Below are 24637 nucleotides of genomic sequence, written 5' to 3'. Positions count from 1 at the left end.
GACAAAAACCTGATTTTGAAAGTTAGGACAGGTGCACGTGAGCATGTGCAATAGGAATTTCTACTGCTGTGACCCCGGAGAAATCCTATGCCACCTATTGGCATTCAGAAAGACTAAGTGGACAGCAGTGTGAGCAGCCTCTTCTTATCTCAGTACACTTGGTATATTCAGAATTAGATAGTAAAGACATATTGGACAGCAGTATGAACAAAAACTTCTTACCTCAGCACCCCTGCGATGTGTGCTACCCCGGGTACGAAGAACAATCTGACGTTCAATTCATGAGAAATGAATGACGTGCATGCGATGAACGTTTTAACATTGAATCGCAATCGCACGTACCTGTCACACACTACAATGTACCTTACGATGCCGGATGTGCGTCACTTACGACGTGACCCCGCCGACACATCGTAAGATATATTGTAGTGTGTAAAGCGGCCTTAAGTCCTCGGTTCAGACTACTGAGCATGCTCCTACACTTAGTGTGAAAAGCCTCTTTGCACAGGTACTTGGACTTCGTGCCATGTCTAAGTCCTCTGTTTTGCCTAATGAGCATGCTCAGGCAGATAGTCTGATTTATGAGACTGTTGTTCAGGCTACTGAGCATGCTTAGGCACTTAGTGCATCAGAGGCTAGGTCCGGTAAGGACCTCACTGGCAATATCCGTGAGATGGCAGGCCCTGATAGGGCAGAGGGCATCAGGTGTCCTGATGACGTGGCCACTCCAGACTGGCTCGCGGAGGCCCGCTCCTATGACCTGGCACCTCACCATTGGTCGTCAGACGATGACTGGTGAGGTGTTTGGGGCATGGCTGCCATGAGGTCATCAATGATGTTGCGGTTCCGGATAGGCCGCTGGTGATGTCGCTGATGACATGGCACTCCGCTATTGGACCCTGGAGGTGTCATTGTGGTCCACCCTGGGTTTGGGGTGGACCCAGATTATAAAAGGGGCTGGAGACAACATGGAGGTGCGCAGTCTTCTCACATGCTTGTTTTGAGCACACCTCCATGCATAGAGCCCATTGCGGCATAAGCCTTTGTTTGGAAGCGGTGAGTAGGATTAGGCGTCCTGTACCTGTCACGCCAAGATACCCGTGGCTCAGCACGTTAGGGTCAGGCGGCGGGCTTCCACCTCCTACCGTCCAGTCCTGCTTGTGCAGCCCAGTGGAGTTAACTGGGCTGCGGCTGCTGCGCCTCCTGTCTGGTTGTGGCCCCTACGCACACAGACAGCGTACCCCAGGACTCCTGTGGAGTTAACAAGGAGTTCCTGGGCTGGGTGTGTGTACCCTGTTCCCCTCGTATCGGCTTCCCAGTCAACGTTACTGGTGTGACCACCTGGCCTGACGTGTCCTTCACCCACGTGGCCAGTCGAGAGGTGACCAGAAACGCTAATCGGAGGAACGCTAGGCCTGACGTGTCCTACACACAAGGCCGACAGGGCGCTTTCGCGGCGGTCTTCCGGTCAATGCTACCTGGTCACCACCCAGCCTGACGTGTTCCCTGCACACGTGGATGGTGTAGCGCCAGGTGCACCAAAACACTAACTGGGTTGTCGTCCGGTCTGATGTGTCCCTACACATGTGACCGGTTCCCAGGTTTCCTGGGTTATCTCACAGCCACCCAGCTCTGTATTCTCCGCCTAACCTTCTGGTTGCCAGCAGCTCCTTTATCAGCTGGAGCACGGTGGGCCCTGACTGGCGACTGGGATATTTACCACCTTTTCCAGATCTGCCAGTCCCCCGTAACAAGAAACCACATGGAGATACAGGTCAAATATGGAGAGAAACAGGTTAATAAACCGCGCTGCCGTAGAAAGAAGGATCCATATGGAAGGAATTATTTTATTTGTCTACGCAATTCAAAGTCTTATGGCTTCTTCCTCAGGACGAATCATATATATTCTCCTAGATCTCTCTGCAGCATTTGACACCGTGAACCACCAACTCCTCATTACTATGCACCACTCTATTGGCCTCAAGGACACTGTGTTCTCTCTTGGCTTTCCTCCTACCACTCTGACCACTCCTTCAGTGTATCGCTTGGTGGCTTTTCTTCACGTCCTCTTTCCCTTACTGTTTTAGTTCCTCAGGTTTCAGTCCTAGACCCCCTCCTCGTCTCTCTATACACCACCCTTAAAGGACAAACTATCACCAGATCTGGTTTCCAGTACCATCTCTATGCTGATGACGCACAACAAAAATCCACTTCTTCAGACATCACTCTCCCATTACTACAAATAACATCATGTCCTCCCTGTATCTAAAATCGAATCTGTACAAAACTGTTGTCCTTGTGTTTATCCTCTCTTCTAACCAACTGAAACCTGAAATTGCCATTTCTGTTTGCAGTTCTCCATAAATCCCAAGCAGAATGCCCGCTATCTTGGGGTTATATTTGACTCAGATCTCTCCTTCAATCCCTACATTCGATTACTCCCTCGCTCATGTCACATTCACCTTAAGAACATCTCTAGAATTCAACCTTTTCTTTCTTTCTTTTCTTTTCTGTAAAAACTTACTGTTGTTCTGATTCTGTCCCATCTGGATTACTGCAACTCTCTACTAAGCAGTCTCCCTCTCTGTTAGCACTCCCCTCTTCAATATATCATGAATGCGGCAGCCAAGTTCATATTCCTGTCCAACCGCTACATGTATGCCATCACCATGTGCCAGTCTTTGCACTGGTTGTCTCTCCACTACAAAATCCAATATAAACTTATCCCTCTTACACACAAAACTCACCACAATTCCTCCCTCATCTCTGTCTACCACCCTAACCGTTCCCTCCATTTCACTAATGACCAAAGACTAACATGCTCCATAATCCAGGACTTCTATCATGCTGCACCAATTTCCTGGGATAGGCTACCCCAGACAATCTGATTAATTTCTAGTATCTAGTTTTACGCTTGCACTAAAAGCACATTTCTTCAGACTGGCTTATCACTTCACTTTATTCATCTCTCCCAAGCACTCTGTAGCTCTCTGTACTTGTACTTGTACAGATATTAGCTGGTCACTGCAGCATTCATGCAGCATTATTACACAAAAGGTAAAAATAAAGTGCTTATCATATAAGGTCCAGCCATTTACTATACTGATGTCTGGACCTTACATGACAAGCACTTTATTTTTACCTTTTGTCTTACCCTTATTTCCTCATAGATTGTAAGCTTGTGACCAGGGACCTCACTCCACTTGGTATGCATTGAGCTATGTGTTACTTTGTAATGTCTTATCTTGTTTATACAACTACCCTCTGAAGAGTAAATTCCTGTAGAATATGTTGGCGCTATATAAATAAAAAAAAATATTATTATTATTATAGTGATATTTATTTTAAGAAATTTCTTTTGCTCCATATTCAAATGTTAAGAAAGGCATGCATTACATATTGACCAGTGCTGCCCTGTCTGAATACCGTGACTTCGAGCATGCACAGTGTGACACGTAGACAAAGATCCACTGTGCATGCCTGAAGTCGCGGAATTCATAAGCAGAATATAAGTACAACTTACCATAAAATGTATGGAAAAATGTGACAAAAATTCAAGTGGGGTGAAATTGAAAAATAAAAATTCTTCCTTTTTAAAGAAGTAGAGATGATTTAAAATGTTTTTATTTTTCCTTTTTTATAAATATAATTTTTTTTAAACTTTAGCAAAACTAGCCAGATTTCTACTCCACACTGATGAGGGGCAAATACCCCGAAACGGCTGTCTGTGGATGGATACCATGTTTGGTATAGGTGGTCTCCTTGACTGGAGACTGCCCTTCCCGTGGTTGTTCCTTCCCGGTGAAAGACCTGGCTAGTTTCCTGGCAGCGTTGAGAAACACGTGATGGTGTCTCCGCGGCTTTCTTATTTGCATGCTTCCCAGGGGGGCGTTGCTCTAGAATCACTGCGTTGAGAAACACGTGATGGTGTCTCCGCAGTGGATATGTTGATCTCCCTAAGGTCAACAATGCTTGCTTAATTAGTCTTTTACTAGGCATTGCCCCCACTAGCCAGATTCCTACTCCACACTGATGAGGGGCAAATACCCCGAAACGGCTGTCTGTGGATGGATACCATGTTTGGTATAGGTGGTCGCTTTGACTTGAGACTGCCCTTCCCGTGGTTGTTCCTTCCCGGTGAAAGACCTGGCTAGTTTCCTGGCAGCGTTGAGAAACACGTGATGGTGTCTCTGCGGCTTTCTTATTTGTATACTTCCCAGGGGGCGTTGCTCTAGAATCACTGCGTTGAGAAACACGTGATGGTGTCTCCGCAGTGGATATGTTGATCTCCCTAAGGTCAACAATGCTTGCTTAAGTAGTCTTTTACTAGGCATTGCCCCCACTAGCCAGATTCCTACTCCACACTGATGAGGGGCAAATACCCCGAAACGGCTGCCTGTGATTGGATACCATGTTTGATATAGGTGGTCTCCTTGACTGGAAACTGCCCTTCCCGTGGATGTTCCTTCCCGGTGAAAGACCTGGCTAGTTTCCTGGCAGCGTTGAGAAACACGTGATGGTGTCTCCGCGGCTTTCTTATTTGTGTTTGACAGCTAAGCAGCGATCATAACAGCGACTTACTAGGTCGCTTTTGCGTCACAGAAAATGGTGACGTAACAGCGACGTCGTTGTCGCTGTCGCTATGTGTGAACCCAGCTTTAGACTGACACCTGTGCAGATAAAGTGAGTCTACTGACACCTCTGCAGATAAGGTGAGTCTACTGACACCTCTGCAGATAAGGTGAATCTACTGACACCTCTGCAGATAAGGCGAGTCTACTGACACCTCTTCGGATAAGGCGAGTCTACTGACACCTCTTCAGATAAGGCGAGTCTACTGACACCTCTGCAGCTAAGGCGAGTCTACTGACACCTCTGCAGCTAAGGCGAGTCTACTGACACCTCTGACGATAAGGCGATTCTACTGACACCTCTGCACATAAGGCGAGTCTACTGACACCTCTGCACATAAGGTGAGTCTACTGACACCTCTGCACATAAGGCGAGTCTACTGACACCTCTGCACATAAGGCGAGTCTACTGACACCTCTGCAGATAAGGCGAGTCTACTGACACCTCTGCAGATAAGGCGAGTCTACTGACACCTCTGCAGATAAAGCGAGTCTACTGACACCTCTGCAGATAAGGCGAGTCTACTGACACCTCTGCAGATAAGGCGAGTCTACTGACACCTCTGCACATAAGGCGAGTCTCCTGACACCTCTGCAGATAAGGCGAGTCTACTGACACCTCTGCACATAAGGTCAGTCTACTGACACTTCTGCAGATAAGGCGAGTCTACTGACACCTCTGCAGATAAGGTGAGTCTACTGACACCTCTGCAGCTAAGGCGAGTCTACTGACACCTCTGCACATAAAGCGAGTCTACTGACACCTCTGCACATAAGGCGAGTCTATTGACACCTCTGCACATAAGGCGAGTCTACTGACACCTCTGCACATAAGGCGAGTCTCCTGACACCTCTGCAGATAAGGCGAGTCTACTGACACCTCTGCACATAAGGTCAGTCTACTGACACTTCTGCAGATAAGGCGAGTCTACTGACACCTCTGCAGATAAGGTGAGTCTACTGACACCTCTGCAGCTAAGGCGAGTCTACTGACACCTCTGCACATAAGGCAAGTCTACTGACACCTCTGCAGATAAAGTGAGTCTACTGACACCTCTGCAGATAAGGCGAGTCTACTGACACCTCTGCAGATAAGGCGAGTCTACTGACACCTCTGCAGCTAAGGCGAGTCTACTGACACCTCTGCAGATAAGGCGAGTCTACTGACACCTCTGCAGATAAGGCGAGTCTACTGACACCCCTGCAGATAAAGCGAGTATACTGACACCTCAGCAGATAAGGCGAGTCTACTGACACCTCTGCACATAAGGCGGGTCTACAGACACCTCTGCAGATAAGGCGAGTCTACTGACACCTCTGCAGATAAGGTGAGTTTACTGACACCTCTGTAGATAAGGTGAGTCTACTGACACCCCTGCAGATAAGGCGAGTCTAAAGCTGGGTTTACACACTGCAACATCGCAAAGGACATCGCTGTAACGTCACCGGTTTGGTGACGCAATAGCGACCTCCCTAAGTCTCTGCTAAGTCTCTGGTGAGCTGTCAAACAGGCAAACCTGGCCAACAACTCAACAGCGATCCGGACCTGCAGAGCGACCTAGCTGGTTGTTGGGGACGTTGATAAGCAGCCTTTTGAAAGGGAAGTTGCTAACAAAGTCGCTGCAAAGTCTTCACACACTGAAACTTCATGCTGCACAGCGGGAAACAAAGGACCTAGGAATGGTCCTGAACGATTTGTAACGATTACAACTTCACAGCAGGGGCCAGGTCGCTGATAGGTTTCACACACTGCAACATCGCAAACAACATCGCTATTGCGTCACAAAACCGGTGACGTTACAGCGATGTCGTTTGAGATGTTGCAGTGTGTAAACCCAGCTTACTGACACCTCTGCAGATAAGGTGAGTTTACTGAAACCTCTGCAGATAAGGTGAGTCTACTGACACCCCTGTAGATAAGGTGAGTCTACGGACACTTCTGCAGATAAGATGAGCCAACTGATACCTCTGCAAGTAAGGTGTCAGCGACACCTGTTCTGCAGGGGTATCAATTGACTCACCAATTCTCTTCAATACCTAGCACCAGCAGAACAGGGCAAGGAAAGAGTAAACCACTGTGAATGCATATTAGCTGCTAGTTAGTACATAGCAGTCCTAGGGCAGGAAGGGATGGTGACTTGCATTGTTTGTTAGTGCTGACCAGGCAGCAGGGCCCACTGGGATTCACCAGCTCCCTCATGAGGCAATCTGCACATGCAAGTTTCGATCAGGGTCATTGATGTCGTTTTTGAAACTGAAACTCTATGTGGGTCACAAATTGGAAGAAAGTATAAAGAACAGATTGTCCTTATTATAATTTTTTAACCCACCTCTGTTTTTTGCTTCTAAAGCCACATTAAAAACCTGAATAAGACCTAAAATATCCCAATAAATTATTGCAATGTCAAGCAGTTAGTGTTTTTGTATAGATACATCACCTTTATCTTCAAATACGGTTTGACAAGTGATCAAATTATTAATTAATAATTTTTATTGTATTTATTATTGATCCACCCATATACACAATGAAAGACTTTTCATGGAGTGAAATCTAAAATACACATAGCCAAGATCACTGTGGATTACAAGATTGGAATTCTAGATGGGTCAGCCTATGGATTTATAAGACACACTTTATTTGATAAACTTTCCCAATAAAGATTGCACCAACAAAAATCTTATATTATTCAAGTTGTTTAGTTTGAATGCATCCTTATGATTTTAAATCAACCTCACCTGACATTTGGGTCATATCCTGTGCCTCATCTGTTTCCATGATTCTTTGATTATCTGTAAATTAAATTTTAAAGACTGTTAATATTTATTTTAATGGGTCTTAAACTAAAATCTATAATTATTAAACTATTCTTCCTTTTACTCTTCTTTCCTTCTGTACCTGCCCGGGTATCAGACAGGAACAGACCTTGAGCCTTTAAAAAAAAATAGAATTACAAAGATGTATAAAGAAATATCATTAGTAGCACAGGAGGACCAAATTTGTTATTTATTGTTAATTTCCTACTGCATAATAACCCAAAATGCAAACTGACTGCAACAAAATTAAGCAGAAAATTAAATGGCCTTGGGTCATTGTAGGCACAGAATTCATTCTCTCGGCTGATCCATACTTATGTTCCTTTTAATTTACTGAGCATGCATCGATGAACCTTGAGTCAGCTTGGTGACACGCGTACAATCAGCAATCAAAAACGAAAGCAATTTGCTGAAGAATGTCTCATTTGCCCAAGCAAGGCTGCATATCTGAGCAGGAACTGTCGCTGGCTCTATTAATAATGAATACACCTCAAACAGTAGCAGATGGGTAAAACAGAAGCTCTTGCCTTAAACATATAAGGAGACCCGTAATCAGACCATACTGTCCTTCTTCTACTTAGGGAGAAGTGAATCTCCCAAAATAGCAAAAAAAGCCCGGGAGAGAGAGACAAACCAGACCTTCCTGTTTAACTTAACAGATGGCTCCACAGCTTTGGAACAAATAGTAGGAAACACTTGCCCCTCTGTTGCAACACGTAATGTTCTGAAGACTGAGTTGTAAGTACAAGGAAACACGAGGGAAATGCAGACTTGAGGGTAGTTGGGTAGAAAGCAAGTAAAAAGTTTGGTCTGCGCTGAGGAGCTTGGTGGTGTTATTCTCTGGTGTCTCGAGTGCACATCTGGTGGTTACACTGTCAAATGTCTGGAGCCAGATCCCCAAACAATTTATTCAAACATTTCAGACAATTTTTGAACAAAGTAGCAAGTTTTATCTCTTTAGCTTCTTTTATTTGTTATTACAATTTTTTGTAATTAAATGTTTTAGTGCCTTTACATGTTTAGTACAGACATAATAATGAGTACTTTTATTAGAGTGCTGTATGTCAGATTTCAACACTGCACTCTTTGAATCGACATAATTGTGACATTTGGACAGGTAACTGTGATTCTATTTTTTTTGAATGGTAGTATTAACCTTTACAAAAATGAAAATAAATCTTACTGAAGTGTTAGCATATGTTTTCAGATACATTCACTGGTAGCAATTTTTAAAACTATTGAGAAATAAGTCTAAACATTTACATTTTCTAATATAAAGAGAAATATGTTTGCAATCTACCACCACTTTCTCATTATAACAATCCATTTTTGTACTAAAGCCACATCCTTATCTTTTAGTTGCAGGTCCAGTAAGACCTGGAAAAGAATTTCTAGCTCGCCATAAATTTTACCTACTACTGACAATGAATGAATATGGCAATACCCTGCCAACACCTGTGTCAACTAAGGGACATGTCATCTGAGGGATTAAATTGTTGGGATTGATGTTCTCACCTGGGCCATGTATTTATGGTACTGAGTCATAGATATATTGGGATGGCACAAGCTGAAAGTTGAGCCTGCATTGGTGCAGCAGGTATTTGCTGTATATTACATTACATAACTACATAACTGAAGACAATAGTGACTGCAGCATCAAAGCAGTTAGGCTATGTGCGCACGTTGCGTAAATTCATGCAGTTACGCTGTGCTTTGTAGCGCAGCGTAACTGCATGCGTCCTGCGTCCCCTGCACAGTCTATGGAGATTGTGCAGGGGCCGTGCGCACGTGGCGTTTTAGAGCGCAGCGCTTCGGCTACTGCCGAAGCGCTGCGCAAAAAGAAGTGACATGTCACTTCTTCCGTGCGCTTGGCCGGCAGCTCCTGCTCTGTCTATGGCAGGAGCTGCAGGCAGAGCGCACGTTCTCGCCGGCACCATGCGCTTCAGAACGGAGCTTTTCAGCTGCGCTCTGAAGCGCACCTTTTACGGTGCTGGGCTAGTACGCAACGTGCGCACATACCCTTAAACACAAGGAAATAGTATGGTCTGTTCCATTATGGGTGTAACTGTGACATGATCGAAAGGTGATAAAGAGTTTCCATAGCAGCTCAGAGGCTAATGAAAGCTCCCAAGTCTGTCTACATTTAACTCTTATTAAAAGGAGGCCTCTAACTTTTGGTCTGGAAACACATATACAAAGCTTTTCTTTCCCCATTAATCAGTTGCTTTTTCCTCTCCCCTGTCCTGTGACATAGCCCATTGTACTATAAGAATAGGGGAGGAGTAAAGATGAATGGACCAGTGGAAGTTCAATTCAGCGGGTTGAGCTGGACTTTAGATAAAGTTTGGTTTAGGACCCAGACTTGACCTGAACCCCAATGGAAGTTACTAATTGGGCAGTTTGGGTCTCTGCTCAAATGCAGCCAGCCATAAAGAAATCACTCTCGGGGATAGGTGGCTGGAATTTTCTTCATTTTTTTTGTTTGGTGCATAGTACATTCGATCATGCTGTTGTTACCCCAAGTGTGCGCCGTTCAAACACTGCAAGTGGCTCGCACTGGGATGAGCACCGAGCATAACCAAGTACAGTAATGTTTGCATGAGTTGTTTACATAAGTAAAGCACCCGAACGCTGAACCCGAACTCTGAATTTTTTTGTTAAGTCTATGTTTGGAACGAACACCGAACCTCAGATTCGCTCATCTCTAGAGAGGAAGAGTAAGGCGTAAGGAAAGAAAATAATCAGAGAGAGACACAGAACCTTGCTGCAGAGCTTTCTACAAGTCAGACTAGAGCTTGATTAATACTGAATAATGACAGTTCAGTATTGCACTGTCCTCCATGTCTCTTGGGCTAAAAAAGGATGAGGAGAAGGAATCACTGTTTTGAGCTGTATACGGGAGAGATCATAGCAGCTAATCTCCTCCCATCAGCTCAGAATGAACTGCAAATTAAAGGGGTTTTCCACTACTCGATATCCCATGTGCACATACTCTGAGGGTCCATTTTTACACATCGAAATGTGCCACAAAACGACAGCTGATCAGCTGCTTTTCTGCTGATGAGAAGTTGATTAACACCCTGTTTTCACAGGCAGAGCATGCTTTAGATATGCACTGCACAATCTGTAATAGCCTGTGCGCACTGAACAGTCTATGTTTTCGGCGAAAGAAGTCCTATTTAATGATCACTTTGATCGTTCAGTGGGTGATCGGCAGCTTGTTTAGATTGCAAGAATATTAATGCTCAATCATGATAATCCTGTAGTGTAAATAGATTTAACACATTTTTATAGCCAAACAAAATAAATTATACTTTTGTCATTTAAATACATATGCCTGTATTTAGATGACAAAGACTTAAGTATATTTAAAGTGAACCTGTCAGGTGCAATATGCACCCAGAACCACGAGCAGTTCTAGGTGCATATTGCTAATCCCTGCCTAACCGTCCCTGTATACACTAGCATAGATAAAAGGATCTTTAAAAAAAGTATTTCTAAAGATCTTTTATCTTATGCTAATGAGCGCGGGGACTAGTCCCAAGGGCGTTATATCTCCCGATTAGTCCGCCCTCTTAGCATGTTAGTATGCCTACAGGGGTGTACTAACATGCTATGCAATGCAGAGTCCCCAGCGGTGCTGCGCGTACCTGTGTTTGCTGTCAACCCTCTTCTGAATGCCCGGCACTTCCAGTCATGCGCAGTAGGCCTCTCTGAAGCCGTGACGCGTACACCCAACTTCATACTATGCATGACTGGAAGTGCCCGGCATTCAGAAGCACAGTCACAGCGAACACAGGTATGTCCTGCACCACTGGTGACGCTGCACTGAACAGAATGATAGTACGACCTTGTGTGCGTGCTGCCATGCTAAGAGGGAGGTAAGTAGGGGGATATAACACCCTTAGAACTAGTCCCTGCAATGATTACCATAAGATAAAAGATCTTTAGAAATACTTTTCTATACTGCTCGTGATTCTCGGTGCAAATTGCACATGACAGGTTCCCTTTAAAAAAACACTGGAAAAGAGCTACCTAAATAAAATATTATCAATTCCCTTGCTAACCAAAAAAAATCATAAGTTATTTTAATTATAAAAAGTCCATGAACATTAACATTTAACTGAACATTCTTTAAAGAGTAGTGCACTTGTAATGGTAGGTGATACCCTTTTCTAGGTTTACAATGTTAAATTGGTCATATCATGGAATAGTGGCTGCAGAGCTGAATAAAACATACTTTTTTATTTTTTTAAATATGTTTCTGAGATATTAGCTTGAAAAGTTTAGGTTATAATTTATGATACGTCCAAGGGGGCATTACCAGAGATTTGTGTGATTACCAACGCCAAAATCTTTTACTTCACAGCAATTTGTGTGGGGAAAGGAGATTACAACAGAGCTGCGTGTTACAAACACTTCCAAGTTTAATCTCATGGCAGTAAGTACCCCTTCTCCACACACTGACTGCCATGAGATTAAAGATGGCGGTTTTTGTAATCACAGCTCTGCGATATTCCACGCAGTAGATCAGGGCTGAGTTCGGAACTGTTTGTCACTACATGTCTCACACAGGAGAAAGCCTGCTCCAAGCTTATCTAGAGGGATGTTCTTTTTTTCCTTGTATGACACTCCTTGTTTAGTGTTGGTCAACCTCCTGCAGGTGAAAAAGTACACACCCCAAGAGACAAATCTCAGGTAACATACAACTGACACCTCAAAATCAAGAAGTTATTAGTATCCAAAAAGGATGCCAATTAAAAATATAATTTTTGCCACAAAAACTAAGTCATCGTCCCCCATTAGAGGACTGTGTTCCTGATGCTCCCTGATGATGTACTATTTACATTGGCTGTAAACAATGGAGCAAGTATACCACATGTGACTGCTGCAGCCAATTCCTGGTCTCAGCAGTAAATGGTCCATGACAACTGAAGCCATTAATTAGCAGAGATATACCAATTCAATTTGCATAACATACTAAATATAGAAAGATGCCTTACATTTCTCATATGGCAACTAATTTTTTCATCTGGCATTTAGTGTTTTTTTTAATAAAACAGCATGTACTATTCGTTGTGGTTTTGATGAAAACTGCTAATCAAGCCACATGTTGAACCCACAAACACAGTGACCCCATGAATCCATTTTTTTATAGACGCTATGACAATAAATGGAACTGCAAACACAATTATTGTAAGAGAGAAGGTATTAACATTTAAAAAAAAATAAATAAATGATCCAGCAGTTTGGGGTGTGATCTAAGCATAGGAAATTCTGGATGACAACAAGAACCTTGTGAGTGATCACAATATATTGTTGCATCAGAGTAAGGCTGGTTTCACACTACGTCTTTTTAACATCCGTTGAAAACGTTATTTTAGCGGAAGTACGGATCCAGTGCAAATGCGTTTTCATTTCAATGCATTTGCAATGGACTCGCGTCCACCTGCGTTCACCTGCGTTTGCGTGCGTTATAGTGCGGATCCGGTGACTTGCAGTTTTTTAACATGTTTCAAAAACGCTACTTGTAGCGTTTTTGAGCTGCGTCAAAATACTGCAAGTCACCGGATCCGCACTATAACGCACGCGAACGCAGGTGAACGCTGGCGTGCTGATAGACAGGATCCTGCTTTTGTACTGAGCATGCCCAGAAAGTACTGAGCATGCCCAGAACCAGTCTCGCGTGATCTGTCTCTCTCTCCTACTCCCTCCCTCACCCTCTCTCTCTCTATCTGTCTTTCCCCCTTCCTCCCTCCCTCCCTCTCCCCCACCTGAGAGCTGCGGACACTCGTAACCAAGGTAAATATCGCGTAACGACTTCTCTTAGTTACCCGATGTTTACGTTGGTTACGCGTGCAGGCAGCCCTGCTCCTAGCAGCTGCAGACACTCGTAACCAAGATAACTATCGGGTATCCAAGGCCGATGTTTACCTTGGTTACCAGCGTCTGCAGCTGTCAGAAGCCGGCTCCCAGTCTAGCTCCCCTCATTCCCGATCACATGACTCCAATGCCCGCCCCTAAACATCCAGTGCAGGATCCTGCAAAATAACATATGCGTTTGCATACGTTATTTGCTGTAAAAGCAGGATCCGTACTTCCGCTAAAAAAACGTTTTCAACGGATGTTAAAAAGACGTAGTGTGAAACCAGCCTTAGCAGAAGCTTCACTTGAAGAACTATGCAGGGAAGCAGATGCCTATAATCCAGCATGTTGGTAGTATGACAAAGAAGCAGCACACTCCTCAATTACATATAAGCAGTATGCACGTAGACAGAAAAGTATTCCAGTCTAGCGAAACATTAAAACTCCAAATCAAAGAGTGCAGCATTGCAGTTTCCTCCATTGTGTGTATTCAATAGACTTGCAACATATCAACCTCAATGAAGTTGCAGTGCTTTTCTTCTTATTTTTTACATAGAATCCAGCATGGCTACAGCACATGTGTTCATAGCTCTATTGCCTGCCCATAGCTGCCTTCTCCTGCTTCCCTGTAATCTTTGTGACTCCAAGCAAATAACTGTCAGTCAGGCAGGAGGAGGCAGTGCTGGGAGGGGAACAGAGCTGGAGTGACAGAGGCTTGACAAGAAGTTCCACTCCACAAAAGCACTTTCAGTATCATTTGCATAAGAAGTCAAAAGCTGATTTTTCGGTAATGGAGGAATGACCTGTCTAGATAAAGATATTGCTGAACTTGTTTTTAAAATAGCTACATGTGAATATAAGTAGTTTGGAGGGTAAAATCCTGCCTGCTGACAGTTTCACTTTAAAGTTCCCAAAAGGATTAAACAGCTATTTTGACATGCATATATAAAATATGTACACCCTACTTAATAATTTGCCTATAGTGTAAAATCAGAAAATTGATCCCCTGTAAGTTTTCATTACAATTTAATACAAAGTTCCTACACTGATATAGAATTTTCCATAGCCTATTGATAACTATCACAAACGTTTTATGTACATGAACCCTCAGCAGGTACATCTGACTATTAAGTTACCCAGTAGAAGTCATTGCAGGGAAAATGTAACATTATATGATGACTGCCTATCAAATGGCTATCCACATAATGCATAGATGGGCCATGTTTGCCAGGGTATACTCATATTTGTTCACATAGGCAGGGGTTTCCCTTATGGAACAGTCTCTTAGTTTTCTACTATAGTTATTTCACTGTTTGTTACGCAGCCCAAATCTTTACTGGAAGCTGTATAGAAACAGCTCTCAAGAAGTAAAGAAGATGTTGGGACCCTGTGATTACCTCTAAATATATACCGTATATAAATGGAAGGGGCAGAAGGAATGTGCATCGGGGCAATTCTATTCCTCTATTAAAGTTCTTCTTTAATTCTTTCTTTTATGCTAAATTTCACACCTAGCTGTATTTAAAATAAACAGGAAAACACCATTTCCTGTGCTCAGTTGCCTCCTCTGCTTTTTATCCTGTATGCTGTGTTGCAAAAGGATCTTAAGTAGTGCTTCAAAGATCAAAAATATAAATGAAGTATACCACAGCAAACACTTCTAGGCTGCGCTCATACAAGTGATGATTCTTTGAAGAGATTCGGATCGATTATGGTAATGACATCGACTCAAACTGTGATCAGAGATTGAGCCGAGTGTCAGTTTACTGTGATACAATTAGAGAATCAGATCACAGGTGAGGAGAAGATGGAGATCTTAATTTCTCAATTGCCTGTCTTGGCGTAAATCGGACTGCACTCAGAAGACATCCAAGTGCAGTCTGATGCGTTCCATGTACGGTGCGCACAGTATGATATAAGCTGCCACTCATGCTGACTAGGCATAACAATAAAAGCACTGAAGGGCACTGCCTCATAATATAACATTGGAGTGAGTGCTATCTGATAAAGTATCTGTGTTATATGCTCGTGCTTACGTTAATATGTGAAACCTTATGAATTTAGATAGATGAATATTTTAGGGTCACATGTATTTTGATAAACTAACAGATCACAGTGGAATTCACATGATATCAAATAATGAGCTAAATATATCAATAGAGAAGTGACAACACATGGGCACTGGCATTAGCATAAAGTGTAATAAAACATGCGCTTGTCTTTTATATGTATAGCATCACATGATATTCTTTTGATTCCATTTCAGTAAATCCATATCCTCTGTACTGTCAGTGATACACAAGCTTCGATACTTTGTAAGAATGTCTCTTTTCTCTTATATGGGCAATGGAGTAATTCCTTCTATTGTCGGAATCAAACCACTCTAAGCAACTGTTTCTCACCATCAATATTAGGAAAGACATTCTGAAAGGGAATAAAAAAAACCACCAGGGGGCGCCAATACAAATCTGTAAGAGCACATGAGTATGCTTCAGTTGTACTGTGCTGCCAGGTCCAGCAGAGAAGCATTATACTGTATATTTAAACAGGAAACAACCCTTTTAAGTATACTTTGATAGTAATACAGGATCCAATAGGTGATACACACACTGAAACTAAAAGATAAGATCGCTTTTTAGGGCTCCTACTAATGTATAAATTGACTTTGGTGAGACAAAAAGGAAAGAGCCATGACAAATGACAATACAAATAATATAGGTATCAAAAGCTATCAACCACTGAGGACTCTCAGTTTTTTTAAACATTTTTTTAATACAAATAATAACACAACACATACAGTTAGGTCCAGAAATATTTGGACAGTGACACAATTTTCGCGAGTTGGGCTCTGCATGCCACCACATTGGATTTGAAATGAAACCTCTACAACAGAATTCAAGTGCAGATTGTAACGTTTAATTTGAAGGTTTGAACAAAAATATCTGATAGAAATTGTAGGAATTGCACACATTTCTTTACAAACACTCCACATTTTAGGAGGTCAAAAGTAATTGGACAAATAAACCAAACCTAAACAAAATATTTTTATTTTCAATATTTTGTTGTGAATCCTTTGGAGGCAATCACTGCCTTAAGTCTGGAACCCATGGACATCACCAAACGCTGGGTTTCCTCCTTCTTAATGCTTTGCCAGGCCTTTACAGCCGCAGCCTTCAGGTCTTGCTTGTTTGTGGGTCTTTCCGTCTTAAGTCTGGATTTGAGCAAGTGAAATGCATGCTCAATTGGGTTAAGATCTGGTGATTGACTTGGCCATTGCAGAATGTTCCACTTTTTTGCACTCATGAACTCCTGGGTAGCTTTGGCTGTATGCTTGGGGTCATTGTCCATCTGTACTATGAAGCGCCGTCCGATCAACTTTGCGGCATTTGGCTGAATCTGGGCTGAAAGTATATCCCAGTACACTTCAGAATTCATCCGGCTACTCTTGTCTGCTGTTATGTCATCAATAAACACAAGTGACCCAGTGCCATTGAAACCCATGCATGCCCATGTTATCACGTTGCCTCCACCATGTTTTACAGAGGATGTGGTGTGCCTTGGATCATGTGCCCTTCCCTTTCTTCTCCAAACTTTTTTCTTCCCATCATTCTGGTACAGGTTGATCTTTGTCTCATCTGTCCATAGAATACTTTTCCAGAACTGAGCTGGCTTCATGAGGTGTTTTTCAGCAAATTTAACTCTGGCCTGTCTATTTTTGGAATTGATGAATGGTTTGCATCTAGATGTGAACCCTTTGTATTTACTTTCATGGAGTCTTCTCTTTACTGTTGACTTAGAGACAGATACACCTACTTCACTGAGAGTGTTCTGGACTTCAGTTGATGTCGTGAATGGGTTCTTCTTCACCAAAGAAAGTATGCGGCGATCATCCACCACTGTTGTCATCCGTGGACGCCCAGGCCTTTTTGAGTTCCCAAGCTCACCAGTCAATTCCTTTTTTCTCAGAATGTACCTGACTGTTGATTTTGCTACTCCAAGCATGTCTGCTATCTCTCTGATGGATTTTTTCTTTTTTTTCAGCCTCAGGATGTTCTGCTTCCCCTCAATTGAGAGTTCCTTAGACCGCATGTTGTCTGGTCACAGCAACAGCTTCCAAATGCAAAACCACACACCTGTAATCAACCCCAGACCTTTTAACTACTTCATTGATTACAGGTTAACGAGGGAGACGCCTTCAGAGTTAATTGCAGCCCTTAGAGTCCCTTGTCCAATTACTTTTGGTCCCTTGAAAAAGAGGAGGCTATGCATTACAGAGCTATGATTCCTAAACCCTTTCTCCGATTTGGATGTGAAAACTCTCATATTGCAGCTGGGAGTGTGCACTTTCAGCCCATATTATATATATAATTGTATTTCTGAACATGTTTTTGTAAACAGCTAAAATAACAAAACTTGTGTCACTGTCCAAATATTTCTGGACCTAACTGTAATAGCAGGAATTCCTCCCACCTTATGTTAGTCATGTACGGTATGTAAAGTCAAATGCATTACATATGTTAGGGTTCACACTTTTTAATGGAATACAGACAATTAAAAGTTGTCACTAACGGCCCATTCACTAGGACTCCTTCTAATGAAAATGGATCCACAATTTCATTTTAGCATGGAAATCACACTTTAACCCCTTCCCTCTACAGCCAATTTTCATTTATGTGCTTGGGGTTTTTTTCTCCTTTTTCATACATTTTTTTACATTCCTGTTCACATATCTGTACGACAGATTGTGTTTTTATAACATGAGTTAGTTTTGAATGACACCATTCATTTTACCATTCAATGTACTGAAAGATGGAAAAAAATTCCAAGTGTGGTGAAATTTTGGAAAAAAAAAAAATGCAATTCTGCCATGTTTTTTGGGGTTTTGTTTAATGACGTACAATTTGTGGTAAAAGTTACTATGGATCGTATTTCTCCCGATCAGTATGATAAGAACAATACCAAACTTCTATAGATTTTTTTTCATTTAAGTGTGAAAAAAAAATCAGAAATTTGGAAAAGAAATTTGGGGGGTTTGTTGCTCTTTTCCTAGACTCAGATAACAGTTTTGTTTTTCTGTCTATTGGGCTGGGTGAGGGCATGATGTTTTGTGTGACAAGCAGACAGTTTTACTAATACCATTTTTGGCTATATATGATATTGATCTATTCTCATAGCATTTTAAAGGAGGAAAAGTGACCAAAAAAATGAATTTCCGATGTTTTGATTTTTAATCTTGTTACTGTGTTTACGGATCAAGGTAATTAATTTTATATTTTGAAAAATTGCACTTTTACGAATGCGGTGATATCAAATATTTTTTTTTCACTGTTTCTCATTCCATTTTGAATGGGAAAAAAGCGAGTCAATGGAACTTTAATATATACACTACAGTTAAAGTTTGGAGTCACTTAGATATTTCCTTATTTTTGAAAGAAAAGCACTTTTATTTTCAATGAAGCCAAAATTAACTTAAACAGAAATACACTCTAGTTCAAATGTAGGAAGAAAGCGTCAACTCACTCTGGTAGATGGCGAATTCTTTATTCTGCCAGTGAAGACATTAACACAGAACAACGGGGGAGAGAGGGGGGGTGCAGGGGCGACAGACGGACGTCAGCCGTTTCGCGCTGTGGCTAGCGCTTTGACGAGGCCTTGTCAAAGCACTAGCCACAGCGCAAAACGGCTGACGCCCATCTGTCGCCCCCGCACCCCCCACCCCCCCTCTCTCCCTTGTTGTTCTGTGTTAATGTCTGTACTGGCAGAATAAAGAATTCGCCACCTACCAGAGTGAGTTGCCGCTTTCTTCCTACATTTGAACTTTCATGATCTTGAAAACGCTGCCAGCAGAGCACCACCTGAGACTGCAAAACTAAGTCTTGGAACAGCTGATCGCTGGAATCCGTGAGTACGGCTCCACTACACAGCCCAGCGCTGTAGTGCCCAACATTCTCATGTTATTCAGAAATACACTCTATACATTGTTAATGTGGTAAATGACTATTCTAGCTTCAAATGTCTGTTTTTTAATGCAATATCTACATAGAATCAGCAAATAAGCTAGAAGTAAAGAGGCCCATTTCCAACAACCACCACTCCAGTGTTATAATGGTACATTGTGTTTGCTAACTGTGTTAGAAGGCTAACTGTGTTAGAAGGCTAACTGTGTTAGAAGGCTAATGGATGTTTAGAAATCCTTTGAAAACCCTTGTGCAAGTATGTTAGCACAGCTGAAAACAGTTTTGGTGATTAGAAAAGCTATAAAACTGACCTTCCTTTGAGTTAGTTGAGAATCTGGAGCATTACATTTGTTGGTTCCATTAAACTCTAAAATTGACCAGAAAAAGAGAACTTTCATGTGAAACTCAACAGTTTATTCTTGTTATTAGAAATTAAGGATATTCCATGCGAGAAATTGCCAAGAAACTGAAGAATGCCTACAACGGTGTGTACTACTCCCTTCAGAGGAGAGCAGAAACAGGCTCTAACCAGAGTAGAAAGAAAAGTTGAAGGCCCCGCTGCACAATTGAGCAACAAGACAAGTACATTAGAGTCTCTAGTTTGAGAAATCGACGCCTCATAGGTCTTCAACTGGCAGGTTCATTAAATAGTACTTACAAAATGCCAGTGTCAACATCTACAGTGAAGAGCCATATCTGAGACTGTCTAATAAAAGGAAAAGATTGATATAGGCAAAATAACACAGACATTGGACAGTGGAAGATTGGAAAAAAAGTGTTATGGACAGACAAATCGAAATTTGAGGTGTTTGGATCACACAGAAGAACATTTGTGAGATGCACAACAACTGAAAAGATGCTGGAAGAGTGCCTGATGCCATCTGTCAAGCATGGTGGAGGTAATGTGATGGCCTGGGGTTGCTTTGGTGCTGGTAAAGTGGGAGATTTGTACAAAGTAAAAGGGATTTTGAATAAGGAAAGCTATCACTTTATTTTGCAACGCTATGCCATACCCTGTGGACAGCACTTGATTGGAGCCAATTTCACCCTACAATAGGACAATGACCCAAAGCACACCTCCAAATTATACATGAACTATTTAGGGAAGAAGCAGACAGCTGGTATTCTATCTGTAATGGAGTGGCCAACCCAGTCACCAGATCTCAACCCTCTTGAGCTGTTGAGGGAGCAGCTTGACCGTATGGTACGCAAAAAGTGCCCATCAAGCCAATCCAACTTGTGGGAAAGGCTTCTGGAAGCATGGGGTGAAATATCTCCAGATTACCGCAAATTAACAGCTAGAATGCCAAAGGTCTGCAAAGCTGTAATTGCTGCAAAGGGAGCATACTTTGACGAAAGCAAAGCTTGAAGGAGAAAATTATTATTTCAAGTAAAAATCATTATTTCTAACCTAGTCAATGTCTGGACTATATTTTCTATTTCATTGTGCAACTCATTTGATAAATCAAAGTATGATTTTTCATGGAAAACACAAAATTGTCCCAAAGACCCCAAAGTCATTTGATAAATCAAAGTATGATTTTTCATGGAAAACACAAAATTGTCCCAGAGACCCCAAACTTTTGAACTGTAGTGTGTATGTATGTATACATATATATATATATATATATATATATATATATATATATACAGTCATGGCCAAAACTTTTGAGAATGCTACAAATATTAATTTTTACAAAGTCTACTGCTTAAGTTTTTCTAATGGCAATTTGCATATACTCCAGAATGTCATAAAGAGTGATCAGCTTAACAGTAATTACTTGCAAAGTCAATATTGGCTAAGAAAATGAACTTTAACCCCCAAAACACATTTCAACATCATTGCATTCCTGCCTTAAAAGGAGCAGCTAACATTGTTTTAGTGATTGTTCCATTAACACAGGTGTGGGTGTTGATGAGGACAGGGCTGGCGATCAATCAGTCATGATTAAGTAAGAATGACACCACTGGACACTTTAAAAGGAGGCTGGTGCTTGGTATCATTGTTTCTCTTCAGTTAACCATGGTTATCTCTAAAGAAACCCGTGCAGCCATCATTGCTCTGCACAAAAATGGCCTAACAGGGAAGAGTATCGCAGCTACAAAGATTGCACCTCAATCAACAATCTATCGCATCATCAAGAACTTCAAGGAGAGAGCTTCCATTGTTGCCAAAAAGGTTCCAGGGCGCCCAAGAAGGGCCAGCAAATGCCAGGACCGTATCTTAAAACTGTTTCAGCTGCAGGATTGGACTACCAGCAGTGCCGAGCTAGCTCAGCAATGGCAGCAGGCTGGTGTGAGTGCTTCTGCATGCACTGTGAGTCGGAGACTGCTTGAGCAAGGCCTGGTTTCAAGGAGGGCAGCAAAGAAGCCACTTCTCTCCAGAAAAAAAATCAGGGACCGACTGATATTCTGCAAAAGGTACAGGAAGTGGACTGCTGAGGACTGGGGTAAAGTCATTTTCTCAGATGAATCCCCTTTTCGATTGTTTGGGACATCTGGAAAACAGCTTATTAGGAGAAGAAGAGGTGAGCGCTACCACCAGTCTTGTCTCATGCCAACTGTTAAGCATCCTGAAACGATTCATGTGTGGGGTTGCTTCTCAGCCAAGGGAATCGGCTCATTCACAGTCTTGCCTAAAAACACAGCCATGACTAAAGAATGGTACCAGAATGTCCTCCAAGAGCAACTTTTCCCAACTGTCCAAGAGCAGTTTGGCGCCCAACAATGCCTTTTCCAGCATGATGGAGCACCTTGCCATAAAGCAAAGGTGATCACTAAATGTCTCATGGAACAAAACATAGAGATTTTGGGTCCATGGCCTCGAAACTCCCCAGATCTTAATCCCATTGAGAACTTGTGGGCAATCATCAAGAGACGGGTGGACAAACAAAAACCAACAAATTCTGGCAAAATGCAAGCATTGCTTATGCAAGAATGGACAGCTATCAGTCAGGATTTGATCCAGAAGTTGATTGAGAGCACGCCAGGGAGAATTGCAGAGATCCTGAAGAAGAAGGGTCAACACTGCAAATATTGACGTGCTGCATTAACTCATTCTAACTGTCAATATAACCTTTTGGTACTCATAATATGATTGCAATTATATTTCTGTATGTGATGTAAACATCAGACAAACACAATTAAAAACCATAGGGCAACAGATCATGTGAAAATATAATTTTGGTGTCATTCTCAAAACTTTTGGCCATGACATGACTGTATGTAGGTATATATATATATATATATATATATGTACTAGCTGTAGTACCCGGGCGTTGCCCGGGATAGTAACTGTTTCTCTGTCTCTCTCCTAGTCTCTGTCTGTCTGTCTCTGTGTGTCTGTATCAGTCTCTCTCTCTCTCTGTATCAGTCTCTCTGTTTGTCTATTTGTCTCTCTCTATCTCTGTCTCTCTCTATCTGTCTGTCTCGTTCCCCGTCGGTCTCGTTCCCCGTTGGTCTCGTTCCCCGTCTGTCTCGTTCCCCATCTGTCTGTCTCGTTCCACGTCTGTCTCGTTCCCCATCTGTCTGTTTCCCTGTCTCTTTACTTGTCTCTGTCTCTTTCCCTGTCTGTCTCTGTCCCTGTCTGTCTCTTTCCAGGTCTGTCCCTTTCGAGGTCTGTCCCTTTCCAGGTCTGTCTCTTTCCAGGTCTGTCTCTTTCCAGGTCTGTCTCTTTCCAAGTCTGTCTCTTTCAAGATCTGTCTCTTTCAAGATCTGTCTCTTTCAAGGTCTGTCTCTTTCAAGGTCTGTCTCTTTCAAGGTCTATCTCTTTCCCCGTCTGTCTCTTTCCCCGTCTGTCTCTTTTCTTGTCTGTTTTTGTCTGTCTCTCTGTCTGTCTCTTTCCAGGTCTGTTTCTTTCCAGATCTTTCTCTTTACTCGTCTGCCTCTTTCCCCATCTGCCTCTTTCCCCGTCTGCCTCTTTCCCCGTCTGCCTCTTTCCCCGTCTGCCTCTTTCCCCGTCTGCCTCTTTCCCCGTCTGCCTCTTTCCCCATCTGCCTCTTTCCCCGTCTCTTTTCCTGTCTCTTTCCCTGTCTGTCTTTGTCCATCTCTTTGTCTGTGTCTTTTCCTGTTTGTCTCTTTCCCTGTCTGCCTGTCTCTGTCTGTCTCTTTCCTTGTCTGTCTTTATTTCTCTCTCTCTTTCCCCATTTGTCTCTATCAAGGTCTGTCTCTTTCCCCATCTATCTTTGTCTGTCTCCTCTTTCACTGCCTGCCTGTCTATGTCCCTGTCTTCCTGTCTGTCTGTCTCTTTCTACGTCTGTCTTTTTCCCCAACTGTCTCTGTCTGTCTCTTTCACCGTCTGTCTGTCTGTCTGTCTCTATAGGGCACTTTACACGCCGCGATATTGCTATCGATATCGTTAGCGAGCGTACTTGCCCCCGTCGGTTATGCGACACGGGCAAATCGCTGCCCGTGGCGCACAACATCGCTTACCCCCGTCACACGGACTTACCTTCCCTGCGACGTCGCAATGGCCAGCGAACCGCCTCCTTTCTAAGGGGGCGGTTCGTGCAGCGTCACAGCGACGTCACACGGCAGCCGTCCAATAGAAGCGGAGGGGTGGAGATGAGCGGGCGGAATATCCCGCCCAAGTCCTTCCTTCCTCATTGCCGGTGGACGCAGATAAGGAGATGTTCGTCGTTCCTGCAGTGTCATACATAGCGATGTGTGATGTCGCAGGAACGACGAACAACCAGTGGCATGCACCACCAACGATATTATGAAAAAGAGCGACGTGTCAATGATCAATGATTTTTGAAATTTTTGCGATCGTTAATCGTCGCTCCTAGCTGTCACACGCTGCGATGACGCTAACGACACCGGATGTGCGTCGCAAACACCATGACCTCGACGATATATCGTTAGCGATATCGCAGCGTGTAAAGCACCCTTATCTCTCTGTCTCTTTCCTTGTCTGCCTCTTACTCTGCCTGTGTCTATGTTTGTCTTTTTCTGTCTCTCTGTCTCCCCACCGACATCATATTACCCCACACATAAGCTTCTTATACTTACAGTATTTTGTTCCTATAGCAACCAATCACAGCTGCTATTAAAACCAGTAGTTCCAGGCTCCATTTACTTTAATGGAGGTATGTTTTTTGGAGAGTGAATGCTGCTTTACACGCTGCGACATCGCTCAAGCGATCTCGTTGGGGGTCACGGAATTTGTGACGCACATCCGGCTGCTTTAGCGATGTCGTTGCGTGTGACACCTATGAGCGATTTTGAATCGTCGCAAAACCGTTCAAAATTGCTCATCGGTGACATGCCGCCCTATTCTCGATTATCGCTGCTGCTACAGCTAGCGATGTAGTTCCTCGTTGCTGCGGCAGCACACATCGCAATGTGTGACAATGGTGTTCCCCAATCTCA

The 24637-nt window shown here is 42.9% G+C and overlaps 1 protein-coding gene across 3 annotated transcripts in view; it reads right to left on the bottom strand.

Annotated features, from left to right (window-relative positions):
• The window catches only part of IKZF1 (IKAROS family zinc finger 1), a 260129-nt gene that overhangs the window by 218267 nt on the left and 17225 nt on the right, over positions 1-24637 (bottom strand). For all 3 annotated transcript variants that reach the window (XM_075316568.1, XM_075316569.1, XM_075316571.1), the window contains exon 2: positions 7368-7421. In XM_075316568.1, coding sequence (XP_075172683.1) covers positions 7368-7421 — 54 coding nt within the window. The remainder of the gene's footprint in view (positions 1-7367; positions 7422-24637) is intronic.

The sequence above is a fragment of the Anomaloglossus baeobatrachus genome, chromosome 6, assembly GCF_048569485.1.
Source record: "Anomaloglossus baeobatrachus isolate aAnoBae1 chromosome 6, aAnoBae1.hap1, whole genome shotgun sequence".
Classification (NCBI taxonomy): domain Eukaryota; kingdom Metazoa; phylum Chordata; class Amphibia; order Anura; family Aromobatidae; genus Anomaloglossus; species Anomaloglossus baeobatrachus.
This window is presented reverse-complemented; position numbering and strand designations above follow the sequence as displayed.